The sequence below is a fragment of the Choristoneura fumiferana genome, chromosome 13 (assembly GCF_025370935.1).
Source record: "Choristoneura fumiferana chromosome 13, NRCan_CFum_1, whole genome shotgun sequence".
Lineage (NCBI taxonomy): Eukaryota > Metazoa > Arthropoda > Insecta > Lepidoptera > Tortricidae > Choristoneura > Choristoneura fumiferana.
Genome location: NC_133484.1, coordinates 6,133,467 through 6,155,971, shown reverse-complemented (window position 1 = coordinate 6,155,971; position 22,505 = coordinate 6,133,467). Strand labels below are relative to the sequence as shown.

General features: G+C 35.7%; 1 protein-coding gene across 8 annotated transcripts in view; it reads left to right on the top strand.

Annotated features, from left to right (window-relative positions):
* The window catches only part of CASK (peripheral plasma membrane protein CASK), a 337,531-nt gene that overhangs the window by 261,926 nt on the left and 53,100 nt on the right, over nucleotides 1–22,505 (top strand). The window contains exon 1 of one of the 8 annotated variants that reach the window (XM_074096117.1): nucleotides 740–970. The exons of the other annotated variants lie outside the window; for them this stretch is intronic. Within the exon in view, the coding sequence (XP_073952218.1) occupies nucleotides 959–970 (12 nt within the window). The 5' untranslated portion in view covers nucleotides 740–958. Of the gene's footprint in view, nucleotides 1–739; nucleotides 971–22,505 lie in introns of those variants that run through there. 8 annotated transcript variants of the gene reach the window in all.

Genomic DNA, 22,505 nt, shown 5'->3' with positions numbered 1-22,505 from the left:
ATAAAACTCTTAAAATTAGTACACTTGAAAAACACTCGATGAATAATTTTTACTCAGCGCATTCAGGGCTCATATTGATTCATGATGATCGAGAAAACAAGTCAACAGGGGCAAAAAAATGTTTATTTAATGGATCCATGGTGGTTAATTAAAAGTTCCACTTCAAAAGCTAATCTGTTTTTATGAATTATTTAGTAGCGTAAAGTGAAACAAACTGCTTTGAAGTCCAATGCATGAGAACTACCAAAGAGCGAAAATAATCTTCTTTTACATAGATATATCTACATTTAAAGTTATAGGTGCATACCGTAATTTTAAATAAATAAATAAACACCGTGAATGGTTTATTAACAAGCTCATACATTATTTGTATGGGTACCTGAATAATTTAAAATATGCATGCTTCCCTGTATTGAAAAATCGTCGTAAAAAAAGCTATGCATGGTCTATCTTGCTTCCACCTACAAAATCAGCTTTGAATTATGCTGTACTTTTACGATCTTTATATTGCAATCAAAATGTAGACGAGCAAGTGCAAAATCACCGACGAACGACTTGTAAACTTCTTTAAGATTTTCCAGCGGCGGTAGCACAAATTCGCAAAGCTATCCATTGCATTATGGATGGGCGAGTGGTCTTTGTAATCCCGACGGGTACCCTGTAGATTTCGTAGAATCTCTGGGGCGTGAATGTTGGGGTACCCGGTACGAGATTGCCCATTCAGTCGGCTACTCGCTACGCGCCGAGTGGCCGTGCGTGGGGGGCGACTGGGAGCTGGCTGTAAACTTTTCGAAACACGCGAATGCCCTTAAACATTTCGGAAAAAAAACTTTATTAAATCTTCTTTTGTTGAAAACTGACCGCATGATCGGATTTGTTCCGTTGTTTATATTGTGACTTTGTGAAACTTTGTTATGATGCCAAGTGATGAATATCGTTTGAAATAAATGCTGCCGAAATGCTTTGTTATGTAAGTATTAGAAACGTACGATATTTGAATAACTTTAGTAAGTATGAAAACGTTATTTACAAATAATCATTTACGAGGATATATATAAACAAAAGTTACGGTCTATGCTTGATTACCCAATAAGATGTAATACTTGTTATTCCAGCTACATTCCAAACTCATCCATTCCAATAAACGTCAGAAGCTCACAGCGTGCATCTCTGTTTCATTTATTCATTGAAATCCCGGAATTATTCATGAATTATTCAAACTTAACCAGGAAGTGTCAGGGAATCGTACGTTCGCAACAAATTAAGACTTAAGCCTAACCTAATAAAAAACATGGTGGAAGTTGTAAAAAACTTCGGTTGTTAAACCAAAGTTTGACGATCAACAAGATAAAGAAATCCCTTGGGAAATTACCCGTGAAGTTAAGTTTAATTATGGTCAGTGGAAAATGCGCTGCATCCCAAAATGCCAGTTTGCTTCATATCTGGTTTACTAGACGTATGTGACTCATGCGTCCTAATTGTATTCATAATCTTCAGCTACGTAGTGAGTTTAATTACAAGTAGTTCTAAAAAACTGATGTATTTAACTTCTGTAACTACGTTCTGATCATACAACTTAAGACACTCAAGGTAATATTCAAGTTGCAATAGCCATAATAATTCCAATTTATGTACATCATTAATTACAATCTACATTCATACTTTTTTTTCAACAAAAACTGTAAACAATTCGTAATTTGTGTTCTTGTTGCAGCTTGTAGCGTTTTGAGAAGTAGATATTACTGAAAACATTTAAACAACATTGATGTATGAATCAACAAACAAAATAAATGCTACGAAAGCAGGAAGCATGCAATGAAAGCTATGAAAGTTGAATACTTTTTGCTGAAATTCATCACTCACTTTCCACCTTTTGTTATTTTCATTTTGATTTTGTGATAATTTCACAACAGTTCAGTCAAGCAGTGAATGTCATATTAATTCTTTTTATTTCCCGGAAAGTTTTCCTGCCTCAATTTAAAGTTCGTCACAACTTTCGTCAAGTCGTCAGTTGTCAAGTTGTCATACACATATGTGGGTAAGCCTTGACATGCCCTTAATCGTGAATGTAAATTTATCAGTTAAATTTACGTCACGCGGAAAAAAGGAGCTTTGACATTATTTTCCTTCTTATTAAGCTAGCTAATCATTTAAGGAACAATTTCGTTCATAATTAGCAAATCCGCTGATTATAATAATTATAATAATTTATTATGAATCCGGTAATCCAGCGTTAACAGCGTTGTTTTGCTAATTAATATAATCCTGATGCAAATGTTTATTATAATAATTCAACGCCAGTTATTTATTTAGTATATTGTATGTACAGTCAAAATTTGGTGAGTATATCAGAGGCTTCAACTCCAAAAATATTCAAAGTGCTTTTAACAATAGTCGTGTTTAAGACATTATTGACGCTGTTTCCACTATAATAATAGTATGCATTTATTGCCACACTAAAAATACCTGCAAATACAATGAACATAAACAAAAACAGCAGATTAAAAAAAGGACACTTACAAAAGCAAAAACAAAACAAACACGTTACAAATAGGTATAATTATGTGGCAAAAGGCTCAGGCTCAGCATTTAATGCTGCCGGTCGAGGTACTATGTATGTAGACTGCTACAGACTGACAGTACATATTTCATACAGAATTTACATCCAAATTCCAGTCAACTCAAACAGCTGGTCAAATTAACAGACTTCAAACTGCGGGAGTGATATTTATTTAGAACTAACCCTCATCTGCCATCTAAATCGTAACACACAGGACTTGATAAATGTCATTCGTGACTGGGATTACAGCAAGACTTTAGATTTATTGCTTTCGCTGTTTCGGCTGTGACTCAACAGAAGCGCACAGTAGCCTAAACCGGGACTGGATTTGCTTTCGTCTCCAAATGACAAATTGCTTCACTTCCCGTGGAGTTCCGGTAAAGTTTCGTACCGCTTAATTCCATTGATTTAAAGCATACCATCCTAGAAGCTGCTAAACAGTTGTCAAGTTTGCCACTTCCACTTGTTGGGAAATTTCAGTCTTTATAACCTCGCCTCCATTTGGGAGCAGTCTTAATTGAACATGGTCTTTCGGTTTCGTAATTATTCTAGTTATTGTTTAGGAACATTTAGAGTAATGGTGTCAGAATGTAATGGTGTGAGCTAACTTTGGGGGCGGCAGACGTGAGCTTGCCTTCGGAATCCAAAAGCTTAATGGTTACTTGACCTGAAATGTAAATTTCAGAATTAAATTATTATTATTATTATTTTTTAATTTATGACGGTGGAAGCAGTCTACACTTCCACTGAACGTAGATAATAGTTAGTGTTTAGTTTTGTAACTAAGGGACCCCATACATCCCTGTATCATTTTTTTTTGTATTTTCTTTTATTTTATTTGTAATTATTTTATGTTGAAAAAATGACTTTCTGCCAAGTTTCTTGCGGCGCATTCTTCTTGGCAATGATGGTCTTTCCGAAAGCGCTGGTAGTTTAAAAAATGACGTGTAAAAGTGCCCATAGCGGCCTATTTACTGAATAAATGATTTTTGATTTTAAGAATGGAATGAGGATCACCTGTGCTTTTGGTTGAGTGAACTCTTGAAGTGATATCTTGTCGATGTACCGGTCTGTTGATTTTATGCTAACGGAATCTACTTTTATAACTTCGAACTTCAATTTTGGTGTCAACCGTATAAACTTAACGTCGCTCTTCAGCGATAAGGCCGCCTATTGCTTACCTTGGGAAATTTCTATTTACCTGTGTTTTCTGTACTGCTTAATATGTGTTGGTGTTCAATAAAGAGTTATTGTATTGTATTGTAATATTACGTAGCGGTTAGACTAAATATGTGACTCGTGGTTTTAAAACATTTCATCATATGCGCTTAAGGGTTTTTGTTTTTCCATTATTTTCGCTTAGCATATCGTTTTGCTGTGTTACAAGTGTTACGACAAAGTTCAATTAACCTTCAGTTTAAAAATAAATTTTCAAACATATTTTTCGTTAAGATTGGTTTTTTGGAATCTTTTTGTATTTTTTATTTCAATTCCAAATTTTTACTTTTACGGTCATCCCGTAAAACCTAAATTGAAAATACAAACTGAAATAAAGATGCACAGAAAAATAACACCATCACTGGGAATCGAACCCAGGTCCTCGGTAATTCGTATTTTCAATTCATATTTTTCGTGTTATTAAGTAATTTGTGCATAGTCTTAATAATGATCATTGTTTTGCGCTGTGAGTAGACATGTTTTGTTTTTATTAGACATATTTTTTGTAGATATAATTTTAAAATGCGGTAATGAACATCTGAAGAAAATGCGGCTGACATAAACGAAAAAATTAAAACGGGAAGTACGGGAACAAATGTAAGAGATCGTGACCACCAAAATGGACTATTTCATTTACTAAAAGGATTCCTTTGTTGTACGCGGATTGTTTGTTAATATTATTGTACCTTAACTTTTGGTGTAGATTAGATGGTACACTACTCGTTTAGTTGTTTTTGAAATCTCGATAATGCTTGATATGAGAAAGATTTGTTCTCACAAATATATCGGCATTTTTAGGTTCGGTACTTAGTTTGCAAAGCAGAACCCTTATAGGAAAACTTGGCTGTCAGTCTGTCCGTCCGTCTGTCTGTCAAAGCCCTTTTTCTCAGGAAGGCGTGGAGATACCTATTAATCTGAAGTTAATATCAAACACTCAGTTTGCTATCCCTTTAAGCAGTGAAATAAAACTTGTAAGTTAATGCAATCGAAAAATACAGTAAATAAGTTTTTTGTTAAAAATTTAATTTTTAACACAAGCTTTTTATGCTGACTGTACTTTTGGTTGACTTAACTTGCATTATCACCTAAACTGCATTTGCCTACCAAGTTTCAAGTCGATGCCATTAACCGTTTAAAAGTTCCGTCCTGCGGAGACAATTAATTCTGGCCGGACTACCAGGATGTCACTACCAGGTTATTGTATTATCACGCGATTTACAAAGTGTGCCAAATTTCAAGTCAATCCGGCTACTGGAAATGGGTCGAATTTTACTTGCGAGATTTGATTAAAGACAGGCAACGGGACAGGTGAAACTAAATAAAAGCTTGTAATAAAAAAATGTTTCCACAAAAATTTCCGGGGAATCAAAATCTATAGAGTTTTTCCAGCTATCCTAGAAACTTGAAATTTGTACAATCTCTTGAGACGGGTCCCTCGTTGTGCAAGTCCGCCCCGCACTTGGCCTATTTTACAAAGCAATTTCCATTATAAAAATTAAATGAATTCTTTCCGATATGAAATCCTCCTGTTTACCCCAAAGGCATAGTAAGATAATCGCTGCCGATGTCATCCATTTAATAGCACCATCCATCACCGTAATATGAAACCGCTTATAAATAAATAAGCCACGAAAGGACATCGTAAATCTACGAGCCGATTCGCGCAAAATCCAAATTCTTACATTAAATCAAGTGCTCTTTTCATTCGTATCAAAAATAAATCGCTTCGGACAACATTAAATCAGCAATCGACATGTTAAATGGTAATTCGATGCCAAAATAAATGTTTTTTACTTGCTGACCCAATAGAAAGTCCTAAACACACACGACCAAGGGTCCTTCGCCGCGCGTGGGGAACCGCACCATTTGCAAAGTTTGGACCTACTACTTTTCTTCTTCGAAACAGAGCTTGTTAGGTGCGGAGCAATTTCGTTTCACGAATCCAATAATCAATTTGCAAATAGAAACTTCTAGGCCCTGATCAAATTAGGTTTTATAGTAGGAAAGTCTATATATAAACTGAACCCTTTTGTACCCCTGATGGAAAAGGGTGGTGTTGTGATTTTGAAGTCTTTTTTCTGACATATTAAGACTTGTTCCTAACATCGGTAAGTTTGTCGTTAACTTTGTCTTTTGATTAAGTGCTTAATGCACATAAAAAAAATATTGTCGTCAAAAACTTCTTCTTGTCGCCATTTGAATTAGGTCTTTTACAAGCTTTTATTTAGTTTCACCTGTCCCGTTGTCTGTCTGTAATCAAATCTTGCAAGTTAAATTTGACCCATTAATCAGATTAACTTGAAATTTGGAATACTTATGTAAATCGCGTGACAATACAATAATCTAGTAGTGACATCCTGGTAGTCCAGTCAGGGTCGTCTCCGCAGGACGAAACTCTTCAACGGTTAATAGCATCGACTTGAAATTTGGTGTGCAAATGTAGTTTGGGTGACAATGCAAGTACAGTCAACAAAAAGTACAGTCAGCAAAAAAAGTTTGTATTAAAAATGATTTTTTTATGGTTAGATTATTTTTGGCTGAGCTTAAAAATGTCAGATGTGTGTGTATGTATCTTCAAACAGCCTTTGTGTGATAAAAACCCACACACAACATCGTTCACGTTTTCAGTCCAATGCCTAAGATCTACAAATCCAAGCTTGTATCTAGTCCTTAGAGCTTGTGCAGCATCATTCATCACGGCGTGATGACAGCCCCGCCCCGCCTTGTTTGTCCGACGGCTGCCTTGGCGACAAGTTCCGCTGTTATCCATTACACTGTCCCTTGAGTTTCTGTGTCATAGCTGTTTTTAGTGTCCTTTAGATTATTTTTGCTTTCTTCTCTCACAGTTTTCTTCGTAATTTTTTGTTCAGTAAATATACTTAGGCAAATTTTTGATTCCTTGGCTACATTCTATTGTTATCACCAGGTTTTTATAAAATGCGAGCAACTAAGGTTATCATAATTTCCATACGTCATTTCAAGCTATTTTACTTGCATTTTACGATCCCTGGTAATCACAAGTTTTTCTATTTCGCAAAAGTCTTCCGTAAGCGGAATTTTTATCACTTACAATTCTAGAAAATAAATCAAACCTTTGTGCACTTTTTGTTATTTGACCTAAAATATCAACGAGTGCACGCGTTTCAACGTTTAAAGTCTCATTCTGGCTCAGCTGAGTTCTCAGTTTCTGTCGCACTCCGAATTCCTGATTTGGATTCCTGCCAGAGTCGTAACTAGTGCCTACGGACTTCCTTGTAAATACACGTTCTAATGTTGCCTGGGTAATAATATCCTTGTCTTTTATGATCATTGTCGCCGTATGTCGTCGATGGAAGGTACAGCAAATTATGACTCAAAGGAAATAAGGTAATTTAATATGATGACCGCTTTCTTGTTGATTAAACAACACACACACAAACATCACGCCTGTATTCCCAAATGGGGTAGACAGAACAAACGAAACGTTACCGCTTCGGAGCCACTTTTAGCAATTTTAGGTCTTAAGTTTGACAGTAATGGTACAATAGTGACAGTGCTAGCCTGTCGCCTACGGTATACCTTTACCTTTATCCTCAGTTACCTCTTAGGACATCCACGGAAGAAATGGAGAGGTGTAATTCTAACCCGACACCACACGGGTCCTGTAGATTAAAGATTGGAATAAACAAACTTTAACTGACAAATAGTTTTAATTATGTCTACATTACGGTTATCTTAATCAGAATTAACTCCACTGTAACTGTTTAAGAAACTTACTGTTTTTGATATTATTAGTCTTCAAATTCTTCCGGATTATTTCTGAAGGTTGTTATAAGCACTTATTAGTATAACAGAACGTCTCTGTTAAGGTTTTTGTTAATAGACACGCTTTACAGGGGTAGTAAATGCAACCACCAGCTTTTATTTCGGAATACTTTGATGACATCTTGTATAGGCATAAACAAGCAAATTAGATAGGTATTCTAAAAGTATTTTAGTATTCAGATGATTCTTCTCTTAATTGTCATTAGCTATTATACAAAGAGGATTGTACGTAATTTGTGTATTTGATTATGATGTACCTGGCAGCAAACAATTGTCCTCCAGCTCCAGCCGTCATTCCAAGCGTTCGTGGGCGATACTCATTCCAAAACAGATTGACGTCCATGAAACTTAGAGAACGCCCCAACCATTTGTAAGGATCTGATTATGGCTAAGTTAGTCCAAAACATGCCACGAAGATTATGAGGATATTGTTAGTACTTGACAAAACAGGTAGGACCAAATGTTAATGACCAAATTACAATAATAGCAGCTCCTATATACCTTACCTCCTTTTTAAATCTCGTTCGATTAAAACATCGACTATGTTGCCAGAAAGTGCGTACCTTTTAGTATTCCATTAAAATACTAACAATAAGGCAATAAGGTATTTATTTTAATAAAAGAACAATGGCATTTTCGTTTTTGATGTTGCCGCAAAAGTAATCTTACTTTGCCTCTAATTTTAAATAGCCTCTGTTCGCTGTTGTGGTCTCCAAATGTAATTGATGAGAATGTAAGTACTTTTGCTGTTTCTTGTTCTCTTGATTATAAATAGGTATCTACTTTGCATCGTCGGTAATTATTGTTTTTCAAGTCCTATATTGAACTCTTAATAATTCACTCTCTTAAAAATATTAATTAGGCCATATCGAAGTAAAGGCAGCCACTTTCGAGTAGGGTAATTCCATTAATGCGGGTGCAATATTTTAACTCGTTTAAAGCTTTTCTCAAAAAAGTAGATAATAATATTTTAGAAAGAATAATTTTTGAAGGTTTACATTTAAACCAGTTTTTCTGTAATTCGTTCACAAAATTAAATGTAAACGTACAGAAAGGTTTATCAGGCCTATTGCTCAGATCATAGAACCAAAATACGAATAGCCTGTTGATGGAATAATATATATACTATGCTAAATCCGCAAAGGATACTTACAATTAAGCATGTCAATCAATAAAACTCAAATAATCTCATATAAAAATAATTCGTTTTTTAATTTTTATTACACTTTTAAGTTTATTCGAAGAAGCAATGTAAAGCAAAATGCTTAAAATAATCTAAGAATTGTTCACCTTTTAAACTTACCATATACCGTGATTCAAAATCGATATTGAACATGGTCTGTAAGTAGCGGAATTCCGCTTACCGTAATTACCCAGTACTATAAAAAACACAAATAAAAATTGTAATTTAAATTGTTCGGTCGAGCTCCCGAACTAAAGTGTTAACAGAGCGAAAGAAAACTCCGACGAGTCGAACTTCTTTGTAAATCTATCTAACCTTTCAGAGTATAAGGCATGCTTCCAGGAAAAGATAGTACGGTAGTTGGCCTTTTGTTGAACTTGGCGAAGACATTGCCGTGCCCCTAGATTGCTGCTTTTGCTTCTGAAGTACGTCCAATATAGAATTCTTAGTTACGTTTGCATCAAGTCCCTTTAGTTTAATTTTCACGTTGTAAATACTTCGTTGAAGAGCCGTTAAGAGTCGTGGTGGCCTAGTGGTTTGACCTATCGCCTCTCAAACAGAGGGTCGTGGGTTCAAACCCCGGCTCGTACTTCGGTTTTTCGAAATTCATGTGCGGAATTACATTTGAAATTTACCACGATCTTTGCGGTGAAGGAAAACATCGTGAGGAAACCTGCACAAACCTGCGAAGCAATTCAATGGTGTGTGTGAAGTTCCCAATCCGCACTGGGCCCGCGTGGGAACTATGGCCCAAGCCCTCTTGTTCTGAGAGGAGGCCTGTGCCCAGCAGTGGGACGTATATAGGCTGGGATGATGAAATACTTCGTCTAGTTCATATTGCGGAGTTCATTCTGCTTAAGCCTTGTTACCGGTGCTCTTATTAAATTCCTTATTTCTTTGTAGAGGAACTGTCGCTTTGCTACATATATAATACCTCGAAGATTTCATAAAAATTTGGTTTAGTCTCTAGAGATTGTTGCCTTCATTGAGTAGACTAGCTCAATAACCCGCGTAAAGGTCTCTCTACCCATTACAGCTTATAATACCAAGGACCGTATAGCAACGTGTCAGGCAAAAATATGCCTATGCCCACTTGCACGTTTCCTATAACCAACCGTCGCAGTCCCGTGTCATGTATGCGCTTGACATTCCGCTTCTGACACGTTCCTATTTCGGTCATGGCATGATACGGTGTACTTACTGTAGCTGGGTAGATACCTTAAATAAATTATTGAAAATATCTTTCACAAACTTACGACTTCATGTGTTTTTGCACTACCTGGAATCGATATCTACTTGCGAGAAGGCTATACCTTGACAAGTTGTATTGTTAAACTCTTTATTGTATTTGTTCGTATATTATGTAACACTTGGTAGAACCCTGTCACAGGGAGCCTCTGCTGCCCTTATTAATTTTTTTTATAAGTGCCGCAAATAATAATTATATCTTGTGACAAATTACACTAATAATTTATCGTCATACAATATGTCACGCGGACAAATTCTTCGAATATACAACACGTTAGTTTAATATGTAAATTTACCGGTAGATAAGTTACCAGTGCCTACTAAGTTAGCAAAGGGCGTAACATGGATCTTTACCACTTTATGAGTCCAGGGTTAACTCGCTATCGTATGTATTTATATAGTAACTAAAAAGCAATAGCAAATTTATGTGTCGTATACCGCTAACTCGCTTATGCAAGGACCTATCGTTCATGTTAAGAGATGTCGTAATCCTGACCTTATGATCTTTACCAGTGGGCAATAAAGTTGCTAATCTTCACCCATAAATAAACGTACGTAAATACATTTTAAATAAAATGTATGTACATACAATACGGTTATGTCTAAAGTCAAAATTGTTATATTCCTGACTATGTTGTTCTAAGTTGTAGATGTACAAGGCAACTCTTTGTTGAATACCACACAGACAGTAAATTATACATATAAAAAGTACATACATAAATATATCTAGGGCACAGGCAAGCAATTGGCGGCGTGATCGCTTCAGAGCGATGTTTTCCAGGCAACCTATTTTAACAGAAAAGGGTAAGTCTCTTGCATGCACAAGATACTGTTAACTTTCAGATACGTATTTATTTATATTCGTTTCTTCATACTAATGATCTCATGAAACACTGTTACTAGTAGTAATGATGTACAATGTACTGGTTTGTGGTGTTCAGAATATTTGTATTGTTGTCCAGTCAAGGTCAAAGGTATGTTTACCTACACTTCACTACCTTGTCGATGTCACTTCATGCTAGAACGTATATAAAATTATCAGAAGGCTTACAACAGCGACAAGATACTCGTTCAAGTTGTTAATGAAGGAAACAAAACGGCTTTTCGGATTTGAGTCGTTTAACCTTTTATTTTTGAGAACTATTTTGTTGAGACTTTGACGTGTTCTAAATAAAAATCATATTTCCACTGACAATACATTAAAATACTAATATTCTATCTAATGGGCTGCCAGTCAGCCAACAGAAGTATAAAGATATCTTTAACGTCGACTGTACCTAGTACCTACTGTATGGCAAATGGTACGTAGGTATAACAATACGATACTTAGGTACTTTCCCCCCCGAAACATACGATAATAATATATGGGATATGCTTACAAGTATGTAAAAATTCTCCACGCAGAATTTCTCACCCTTGTCTTCGGAAATTTGACACGAAGGGGAGGTATTGGCTGCGTTAGATGGACGTGACGATATTATAAGGGTTCCCTGTTTGTCTCCGGTACCCTGAAATGTATCGGCATCAAAATAAGCCTTTCGATACTTTACGGTATTATCTATTCCCTGGTGCGTCGTGAACATCGCCTAACCGCTTGGGTTATTTTAATTTCGTCCTTCAGTAAACCGCCTATCTAAGCGGCAAAACGGTATTGGATAAAAACTATACCTTTCATTGATTTTATAAAAAAAGGCGATGGTTACATTTTATCCTTGACTGGTTACTCATAAATCCATCTGCGTCTATGTACGAAAGTTGCCGTTGATCTGGCTGGGATTGTGTAGCTTTCTATCTGTGATTTAAAAATCTGATTATAGATTTTCTTTATTTATATAAAGGTATTATTAGTAGCTTTATAAAGATTTGTCATTACCAAGTTCTGAACTCAGGTCATTGACTTTAACGCACGTGACATCCCAACTAACCATTAGTCTTGTTAAAATTAAAAGCTTTATCTTCATACTCCGCTAATGTCTTTACGCATGAGGAGCTTATCTCGCGCCATAATTAACAACCTTATGAAACTGTTTGCGGTTCTAGAAGTTCGACATTGTGGAACTACATCGTGGCTTAACTTTTGTTATGTTGTATTCCACATTTAGCTTTAGCTTAAGTGAAATTATCATCACCATCATCATCGTCGTCGCAAGAAGGTGTCGAAAATGTCTTATAATTAATTCGGAACAATTCAACAGATGGTTGGGTTAAGTAGTATACTATTACTTACATACATTATATTTACGGATAAACGATAGGATAGTTTTAAACATTATAAAACGATAGGAATAAATATAATTACATAATTATTTACCGATAACACGTACTTTTTGTACTTATCGATAGGTACTTTGAAACAAAGTATCAAGTAGGTATCGGTCAATGTTACTTTATCGTACTGGTCGGTATTCTAATAATTACGTATCATAATTTGGATAAACTAAATTTATTTTTGTAGATCTACGGTAGAAACCAACTTATTTTCGCCTTAATGAAGAATTATATGTACTGTGTTGAAAAGTATTATTTTTCTTTTATTCTCAAATTTTATGAGAAAAAAAAAACGATCGGATCGATAAGGAGTAAGTAACTATCGATACTGTATCGAGTAAAAGTTTCGTTTCATCTCTTAAGGTAGGTAAAAGTTTTATTTCGGAATATTTGTGTATATATTTATTGCAATTGTTAACTACTTCATGTCTTAGTTATTTATACTATTTTTATCATTTCATTTAAATGAGATACAGATGACTTATTTAATAAATAGCACACAATATGTTCAATAATAAACAAATAGGAATAAAAATATAACAAAAAATAACTCATTCTTACTTTTTTTTACGCTCCAAAATCACTAATCTGTTTTTATTATTCCGTTTATGATGTTCCTTGGGGTTTATTATTTATTAAAAACGTGTTTCAGATGAGGTTATATAGCGTTTGACTCACATCAAACCGTTTTATAGACTACAGTGAACTGAGTAAAACATGTATGATACGTTCTTTTATGTAAACAGTAGCCGTTACCCGCGACTGCGTCCGCGTCGAATTCAGTTATCGCTATCCCGCAGAAACTATGCAATTTTCCGGGATAAAAACTATCCTATGTCCTTCCCCGGGACTCAAACTATCCGTACAGCAAATATCATCTAATTCGGCTCAATGGTTTGGACGTGATGAAGTAAACTAACAGATTTAACAACTTTCACATTTATAATCATAGTAGGATTGCAACGGCGCCAAATTGCTCCTGTTTTGTCGCAGAATTAGACTTATTTCATTAAAATCAATGTATTTAGAAAAATATCTGCTGTCGACCTAGCCCAGCCCCAGGGGTTAACGTTTGCCTTAGATCTGCCCTTAGTGTAAGATTTTCAGTTTTTGAGATGTAAATAATATGATATACCTTCCGCCACTTAACTTTGCCGAAAAGTTCATTGCCACGACTAGTACCACAAAAACTATAAAAACATAATTTCAATAACTGAATAGGCACTATTCCGTTAAGCGACTCGAACACAATCCGGGAGTAACGTAAAGACGTCGTATAAAAAATTGTATCTCAAAAATGCGTCAAAACTGAGTATTAAGTAATGAACTTTTAGGCAGATTTATATGGCGCGTGGTATACGGTATTACATTAACAAAGCACTGTTTTGCACATCTCTAGTTTACTCCGTCTCAGTAAAATTTACATTTACGCACCTATCTAGTTACCGACACTTAGCATTTCAGCATATTCCAGGACAACATCTTCACTTCATTATTTATTCTCTCGAGACATTTACAACATTACCGAGTACAAGTTACTCATAATTTTCAACTACATTAGTAGTAAAGTAAGTGCTTGATATAAAATTCACTTCAACAGTTTGGAAAAGTAACGCAAGAAACGTTGGAGGCGTGTAAGGTTTATAAATAATTCAATGTGCTCCAGCCGACACCCACCTGACTACCGTAATAAACTCTTATGAATAGATACCGACGTTTACGTAATTTAGTTTTTAAAAACCGGCCAAGAGCGTGTCGGATAGAGCGTTATCGTTTAGAAAACCTTTGCACTTAGCCGTTAAGAAAGCTTACGCAAACAGATCACTTGAATCGCAAACAGATCACTGAATCGAAAAGTCCTCTTAGCAAATCCCTAATGGTTTTAAAATACCTATCCAACAATATCCCACACTATAGGGTTGGATGAGAAAAAAAAATCACCTCCACTTTACGTCTATGGGAGGTACCCTAAAAAAATTTTTTTTAAATTTTAATTATACCATTTTGTCGGCATAGTTTACATATATATCCGTGCAAAATTACAGCTTTCTAGCATTGATAGTCTCTGAGCAAAGCCGCGGACGGACTGACAGACATGGCGAAACTATAAGGGTTCCGTTTTTGCCATTTTGGTTCCGGATCCCTAAAAACGAGCCAGGTGCGAATCGGAGAGGGGTAGTTACAATTATAAGGACTAGCAATAAAGTAGATAGTCCATAAAAAATATTAGAATAAAGAAATCATTTTTTTGTTTCTTGTGTTGTGAGGCTGTCATTAATTACCAATTTCCATAAGTATATTAGAAGGGTCTAATTGACATAAAATAATAAACGTATCAGTTTATATTCCCACGGTCTGAAAACAGCCTTCTTTCAAAAGGTTGCTGTGTCTTTTGATCGCGTGAACTTAATTTTTTTTTTTATCACGGCTCCAATTGCAGACCTTATTTGATATTGATTTCAAATGAATATCCCCTTGCGATCCAGAATAAAAAAACTGACTCGTAGACAGACTTAAAGAACAACTGTAAAGCCCTACCTACCCGCCAGGTTGCATTTTTTTACGTGAAGTCACTTGAGGCTATTATAGCAAATAGGATAGGATAGGTATAGTTTAAAGTCCGGATTGCCCAAAAGTGGTATTCATTCCACAACACTACAAGTAGGTAATCTCAAGGTTCCTTTTTATCATTTTGGTATACGGAAAAAAAGAAAGAAAGCAATTTTTGAACTAGAATTTATCTATTTTTGAATACAGCCGTAATCTGAGCCTTAAGGTACCATTTATAATCGGTATGAAACGTTTTGAAGTTCTAAAACTTTTGAATTCCGCCAACTTAATTAGACTGACTTGTAACAACAGAAACACGACTTTACTGTGTTAACAAAAACTGAATGAAGATGGGTTAGTTTGAAACTTCGCAACTTGTCTACAAATTAAAGCAGACAGTGTCTATCTCAAACACATTGCATAAGACTGTCAATGAACGAAACTCTCCTACTCGTATTAATTTTCTTGCAGTTTTCGACGAAGATCTTAATCTGTTTATACCTAAGTATGGCGATTGAGTTCGATTCAACACGTAGGAAGTTTAATTGCTCAACTTTACCCTGTTTCTGAGTAAATTAAATAAAGGAAATGGTCGATAGTGGCTTGGATGGAACTTCATCAAAGACGTAAAGAGAAAAGCTGAATGTATACGTGATCCAAGCTTGGCATCTAGCATTTTCATTTATTGTAGACGTAAGTTAAGTAAGTACTTTTAGAAAACGTTTGGATTTTCTCTGACCTCGACAATCTGTCAAAGAGTCCTCTATCTGTTTAATCATTACTTAGACGAAAGTTATTACTTATTACAACCTTTCTGGATTTAGCAATATGTGTATTTGTCAAAAGACCAAAGGCAACTTTTATAGTATCAATAGGTTTAACTTGTGGCTCATTTTCCTTTTTAGCAAGTCCCACTCGATACGTTATTCTGTCTTTTTCCTTTCGAACTTGTATCTTCCTACTTTATCAATGTATCGAGAAACTATTATTGCAACTGAAACAGTTAGAAGGCTTATTGCTCGTATGTATGCGGAACCGATGTTCTAGCGTTGCCAACGCGGCTATTTGTATTCGCGCCGTGTATCTACGGTATCATAATTTGAGTATTTCATGCGAGAAAAAACGCGAAAAATATTTCGTAAACGAAATAGCGGACACATTAGAACCTGTGCGAAGTAACTACGTAAATTTGTAGTAAGTACCTTAAAGAGAATAGGTGAGTATCCAAAAGTTGAAATACCCTAAAGTTGAACATTTTGACGGAAGGGTGCAGAAAATTTATGTGTGAATTTGTTATAAAAGTTGAATCATTAACCCCGCCTTTAAGGATGGGGAAGTGCACTACATTATCTAAGGGCCCGTACATTACAATTTTAATCACAACTAGCGACTAGCTAACCTGCAGTTTTGGCGACTGCAATGGCATTGCATTGGAAAATATATGGGAAGTTTAGTAGAATTACGTTGTAGTGCAATGCAAAAATGCAAACTTTAGAAGCCCAAGCAAAGCAAAGTAAGTTTAAAGACTAGACATTCCAAATTTTAAAACTGACAGCTTTTTAACATGCCCAGAGAGCGGCATCCGAGGATCTGTTATTGTATTTAATTTTTTTTAATGTTCATTCTGATTATTTTTCTTCCATTACCCACATAACGTGAGATCACAGTCAAGCGTCCCCAAATCTGTATTGTAAAAATGTTGCCAGTGTCGCGTATATACTATGTCATTTATCACGCGCAGTGGCTCCCGTTTGTTCAGCTTCCTACTTAGCGGTTTATTTATTTATTTATTTATTTATTTATTTACTTATTTATTTAATTACAACCATGGTATTATAATCTGATGTTACAAATAGTATATCTATAAAGATCTTCATGGACCCCGGTGGGTATAGTAATAATTTAAATATAATTATATCTATCTATATAAACATTATACACAGTCAAATAGTATTTTATTTCATACACAAATTTATAGCCGACCTTGCTTGAGAAACTACAACTTGTCATCTAAGAATTCTGATACTGAGTAGTAGCTTTTTCCTATAAGCATTTTTTTAATTTTATTGTAGAAACCACTATCCTTTACTTCATTTTTAGGGTTCCGTACCCAAATGGTGCTAACGGGACCCTATAACTGAGACTCCGCTGTCTGTCTGTCTGTTACAGGGCTTTATCTCTGAAGCCGTAAAAGTTAGACACTTGAAATTATTATACCTACTTATATTATTTAATATTCCATAAATGTGGATCGCCTAGTTCCTATTCCATAAACTCCTGAAGAGAGTAGGGACATATAAGAATAAGAATAAGAATAAGAATAAGAATAATTTTATTTAGTAATAAAGTTACACTGTCCACAAAAAATTACAAAATAACACAGTTGAATAAAAAACAATACATTTGACTTTTCTACGGCCTTCGCACTAGACTCTGGGTCTGTATCGCGAGTGCCAGAAGGATGTCTTAAATTACAAAATTAGAACATTACAAAATACGGTAAGAGTAAATACTCTAGAATTTACTTGGTGTGTGTGTGTGTGTGTTTACGTGTGTGTGTACGCGTGTGTGTGTTCCTTTTTACAGGCGTTTAATTGCAGGCTTTAAGGAGATCTTCCGTATCTTGGTAATTCAGTTTGGCTAGATGCTCTTCTATAGCACTCTTTAGTTTGTTAGCAGATAAGTCTTTGGGGTTTTTAATTTTTTTGCATATTTTGTTGTAAACATTTACATGGGAGTAAGGAGGCATATGTCTGGCGAAGCTAGATCTGATTGATGGTAGAGGTATGCTAAATACGCGGCGTGAAGAAAGGGTAGGAAAGTCATGTCTAGAAATTACTTTCCGATGAGTAGCCACGGCTACTTTTGAAATATATAATTGTCTTACCCTTAACACCTTACACTCCTTATACAGGTCATCAGTGGGAAACCTATAAGGCTTCCTGAGCATAACTTTTAGTACAGCACGTTGAGCGATCTCCAAACTTTTTATGTTGGATTTTACAATACCACCCCAAGCTGAAAGGCAGTATAGTAGTGCCGACTGGCAGAATGCTTTGTAAACTAGTATTAAGATGTCTTTTGGTGCTGAATTTCTAAGTGACTTCATTAAGTATATAGTTTTCTAATTTTTTTCGAAAGACAGGACACTTGTTCTTTAAATGAGAGATGTCTATCAATTGGATGCCTAAGTATTTAATAGTGTCAGTTTGAACGATTGGAGAACATTTACATGGGGTCTGCAGGGGATAATCTGATATTTTTGTCGAACATGAATGAATGGTGAGTTTGTGAGTTGTGTTGGGTCTTGTTGCGCGTGTTTATGAAAAGTTATGTATTTTGTTTTATTATTATTTAATGTTAGTAGATTTTTGTTTAGCCAGGTAGATATTTTCGCCATTCCTGTCTCGGCTATTTTATATACATCTTCCCAGGAGTTGCCGTGAAATAGAACAACAGTATCATCTGCATAACAAATTAAGTCAGCTCCATATACAGGTACTTTTAGAATATCATTGATGTAAATTAAGAATAAAGTGGGGCCTAATATACTGCCTTGAGGTACTCCGTATTGCACTGGCAGATGTTCGCTAACAAAAGATCCTACCCTAACACAATGGCGACGATTAGTTAGATAACTATGGAACCAATTGTAGGAAACACCTCTTATACCCATTTTTTCTAGCTTTTGCATTAGTAAAGGAATCGAAACGGTATCGAAGGCTTTAGCAAGATCTAAAAATACTTGCTATGAGATATGCTTTCAGCTTATTGACAAAGGTCATATAATTTTCTTCTTCAGAATTACTTTCGGAATTTTGTTGAAATTTTTTATAGCCATTGCATGTGGGCCTTTCGTAGTCATTTTTAATGTAGCTGGAATGGCCATTACTAATTTATGCCTATTGCGCAAGTTATGCTCTTCTTTATATATGTTTTTAGGTTTATTGTACAAGTTTTTGTGTTTCCGAACAAATTTACAAGTTTCCAGGATGTATAGTGAAGTTAGTGTTAAAAAATTTAATTTTGAAAAATATGGTCTACAGCTTTCACGGTTTTTTATAGTAGTTAGTTTAGCCAGTGCTCCGACGTTGTCTCAGCTGTAATTTATACGGCGAGAAAATAGTGGCCATTGTTGCATTTTGTTTGACCCACAGTTGCAATGAGGGCTTGTTGGTTGACGAAATATCGCAAGATGGCGTGAATATCAAGAAGTCCGTTTGAAGTTACATCCTTGCTTGCGATTGGCTCATTTAACAATATCACAAAATTAAGTAACTTGCACACAACCCACACACTTCCTTAAATCGCCTGTTGCTCACTTTCATCTTCATTCAATTTGCTTCCCATTTATTTTTAAATGGGGCTTAAGTTTTTAAACCCCTTGTTCAGCTCAAACATAATTAACAAACTGATTTAAATATTGTTAATACTGTGGTACCTACGAAGTTTCATTAAATATTCATAGTATTCAGGAACCCTACCTGTAGTTTATATATTCGTGGTGAAACTGCTCAATATTTACATGAAAAATAGTCGGCTGGTATAATAATCGCGTAAAAGAGACACAGACATAGCTTAGAAAATGTTTTTAGTCTCGTTTTGTATGCGTAAACAACGTTTTTGGATAAAAAAACTTTACCTATCGTTATTCGACGGTGCTTAATATTTACTGTCTAGAGACTTTCTCGACACTCAGTTAAACTGGGGACGATCTGTCAAATAACAAACGTTTCAGACAGACGATATAGACGGCCCTCAAGATTCTAGTCTAATTATATGTCAAAATTTATTTTTCCTAGCTTCGTTTCATCTTTTATTACAAGGTAAGTAATGGAATAAACATCCGTCGTCTGTTTTTCCAAATAAGTAGAATTTAGGGCCATCCTCTGCGTGAGCGGCCAAGGCTATCACGGCTAAGACACTAAGCACTAAGACAGACAGAAACAGTCTTTTTCTTTTCTTTTTTCTGAACATCTAAAACAAAAGAATTTTCAGTACAATAGGAAGCTTCAATAAGTTAACTTTGAAACAAAACTTTATCTCGTTTTAACTCTTTAAAATTTTGCATCTTTGAATAGCACTAAATCATCCTCACTTCTTTGTGTGGCGACAACGAGAATTCTCAACTAAATTTCGCTAAAGTTTTACAGCTCTCGTTGAAACAAAAACAAACCTGAATATTTTAATACGTTTTCGTGCTCCTGCACCCTTGAGCCCGGTGGCCACGTTCAAATTGAATTATATCTACGTCTAAATTGCAAATTGCCTTATTTTTTTTTTCTTCTGTTTCCCTGCATATTTCAATCGCCGTGAGACTCCATCTTCAGATGGACATCGTGATTTATCTGACGCTTTGTGCTGATATCGATTTAGATAAAAAAATGGATGAATACATTTTAATATCGTTATAGATCGAGTCGTTTACAGGATTTATTTTCAATGATTCATCTTCGGGATGATAACGGAACGGACGTCCAGACGGATGCTCTGTCAGAAGACACATTTACGAACTTTTTCATACCTTGCTATAAATGAGGGAATTTTCCTTAATAATATTGAGACGCAAATGTGGTCCTTGGTCTATGTTTGAACTAGTTGGCCAGATTCCAAGTGAAACGTGGCCTAATCCTAGCTAAGTAACAAACACGCATATGTCAATGACTTACTCCTTCATTAATCGATTAACGCTGTGTTTTTTTGCGTAAAGCTCGTATTTTTATCATTTACCGTAAATATTGACGATCTTGAACATGAAACTACCGTAAGACTCACAGATATTAAATGGTTGTAAAGGTTGCCTGGAAGAGATCGCTCTGAAGCGATAAGGCCGCCTATTGCTTACCTTAGAAAATCTCTATGTATATACTTGTGTTCTCTGTACTGTTTACTGTATTGGTGTGCAATAAAGAGTTGTTGTATTGTATTGTATTGTTGTATCGAGCTAAACTTGATTTAAGACGTGAGAGACGTTTATCCGTTACAATACGAGTATCATTTAATATTGACGAACTGTTAATCTCTCATATTGATCTCCTTTATATTTGCAACAATAAACCTTTCATTGTGAACAACAGTGTCTTTCATCGTGCCTTACAATTTTGTATTTTCAAAACACAATAGATGTTTTATCTTATTTTTCTTCAAAGTTCTTGTACTTAAGCTAACATTAAGGATTGTAATATCGTTGCCGGCGTAATAACGCTTACAGCGTATGTCAACAAAATGTTCAAAATGTAATTTCGCCATAGTTCCTGCAGACACCGAGGCAATTTTGAAAGATTAATGAGAGTGCAATGGCTGACAACGGGAATTGTTTGTACTACACGCTCAATGATTTCTATCTAGGGTGTGTGCAAACACTGCGGTAATCAATATCAGGGATATAGTTTTTTTTTTGGAGGCGAGAGACGAATGTAAGTTGTCGACAATGATAGTTGTATTACCGATCCATATACTCAATTATTGAATTACTATATTTTGCCTGCGACTTCGTCTGATCAGAATTTAAATTTGCGGTGAGGTTTTCATCTCTTTCATCGAATAAAGCAAAACACTGACAATGGCTCACAAAAAAATATCCAAAAGTTTTGCTGCCTGTTTAATTCCTTCGCGAGTGGATTTTACAAAATTGGCAATATGTCCCGTGGGGTGTCGAGTTAGAATTACACCTCTCCATTTCTTCCGTGGATGTTTTAAGAGGCGACTAAGGATAAATATAGGTTTAGGTATACCGTAGGCGACAGGCTACCTAATTGCTAAAAGTGGCTCCGAAGCGGTATCGTTTCGTGTGCTCTCTGCCTACCCCATTTGGGAATACAGGCGTGATGTTTGTGTGTGTATGTGTGTGCGCCAATAGAATAATTCAAAAAAGTTATAAAACGATTAAGTTTCCCTTAAGTATTGCGCATCAGAAAATAAATGCATAATTCATTATGATTGGTTTTTGGAGTCTTTTTGTATTTTTTATTTCAACTCCAAATTTGTTACTTTTACGAAAGAGTGTGACGTCTCTCGATGAGAGCGGAACATAGATGTCGCTAGTGCTGCTGCATAAGTAGCGTAGTACAAATAAGCAACCTGAGATATGTATGCATAGGAAAAATTCGTGTCTAGATTCCTGTCCAACGGTGGTGTAGGGGTTATAGCCCGCAGCACGGATTGCTGAGGACCTGGGTTCGATTCCCAGCGCTGGTCTCTTTTTCTGGTTTTTCTGTGCATCCATGTCTCAGTTTGTATTTTCGACATAATTCATTAATTAGTACAAAGGTTCATTTAATGTTTCCATTGTAGCCTTCATTAGGGCAGCACGCCTACAACACACATTGTTAATTGGAAACCAAACTTCGTTGATTGCAGGGATTTGCCAGGGCAAGTTTCCCTGCAAGCCTTTGGTCTCACATAAGTGCCCATATGCGGGTCTCAAACAATCTTGAGCTTACGCTTTTGGGGCGCGCTAAGCGAGACTCTAGAGTGTTCCTATTGTGCCAGGAACCTTTGTGTGGGAAGTGGGAAAACAAAATGTGTAGGCGTAACTTGGCGTGTGAAAACATATTTTTACTCCGCTGGCTACTACTATGTGGGATTAACTGGGACGGTTAATTTTACGATGTTGCGAAGGTCGAATAATCAAATTATTGATAGCCATCAAGCTTGTTGTGTGTTTAACTATGA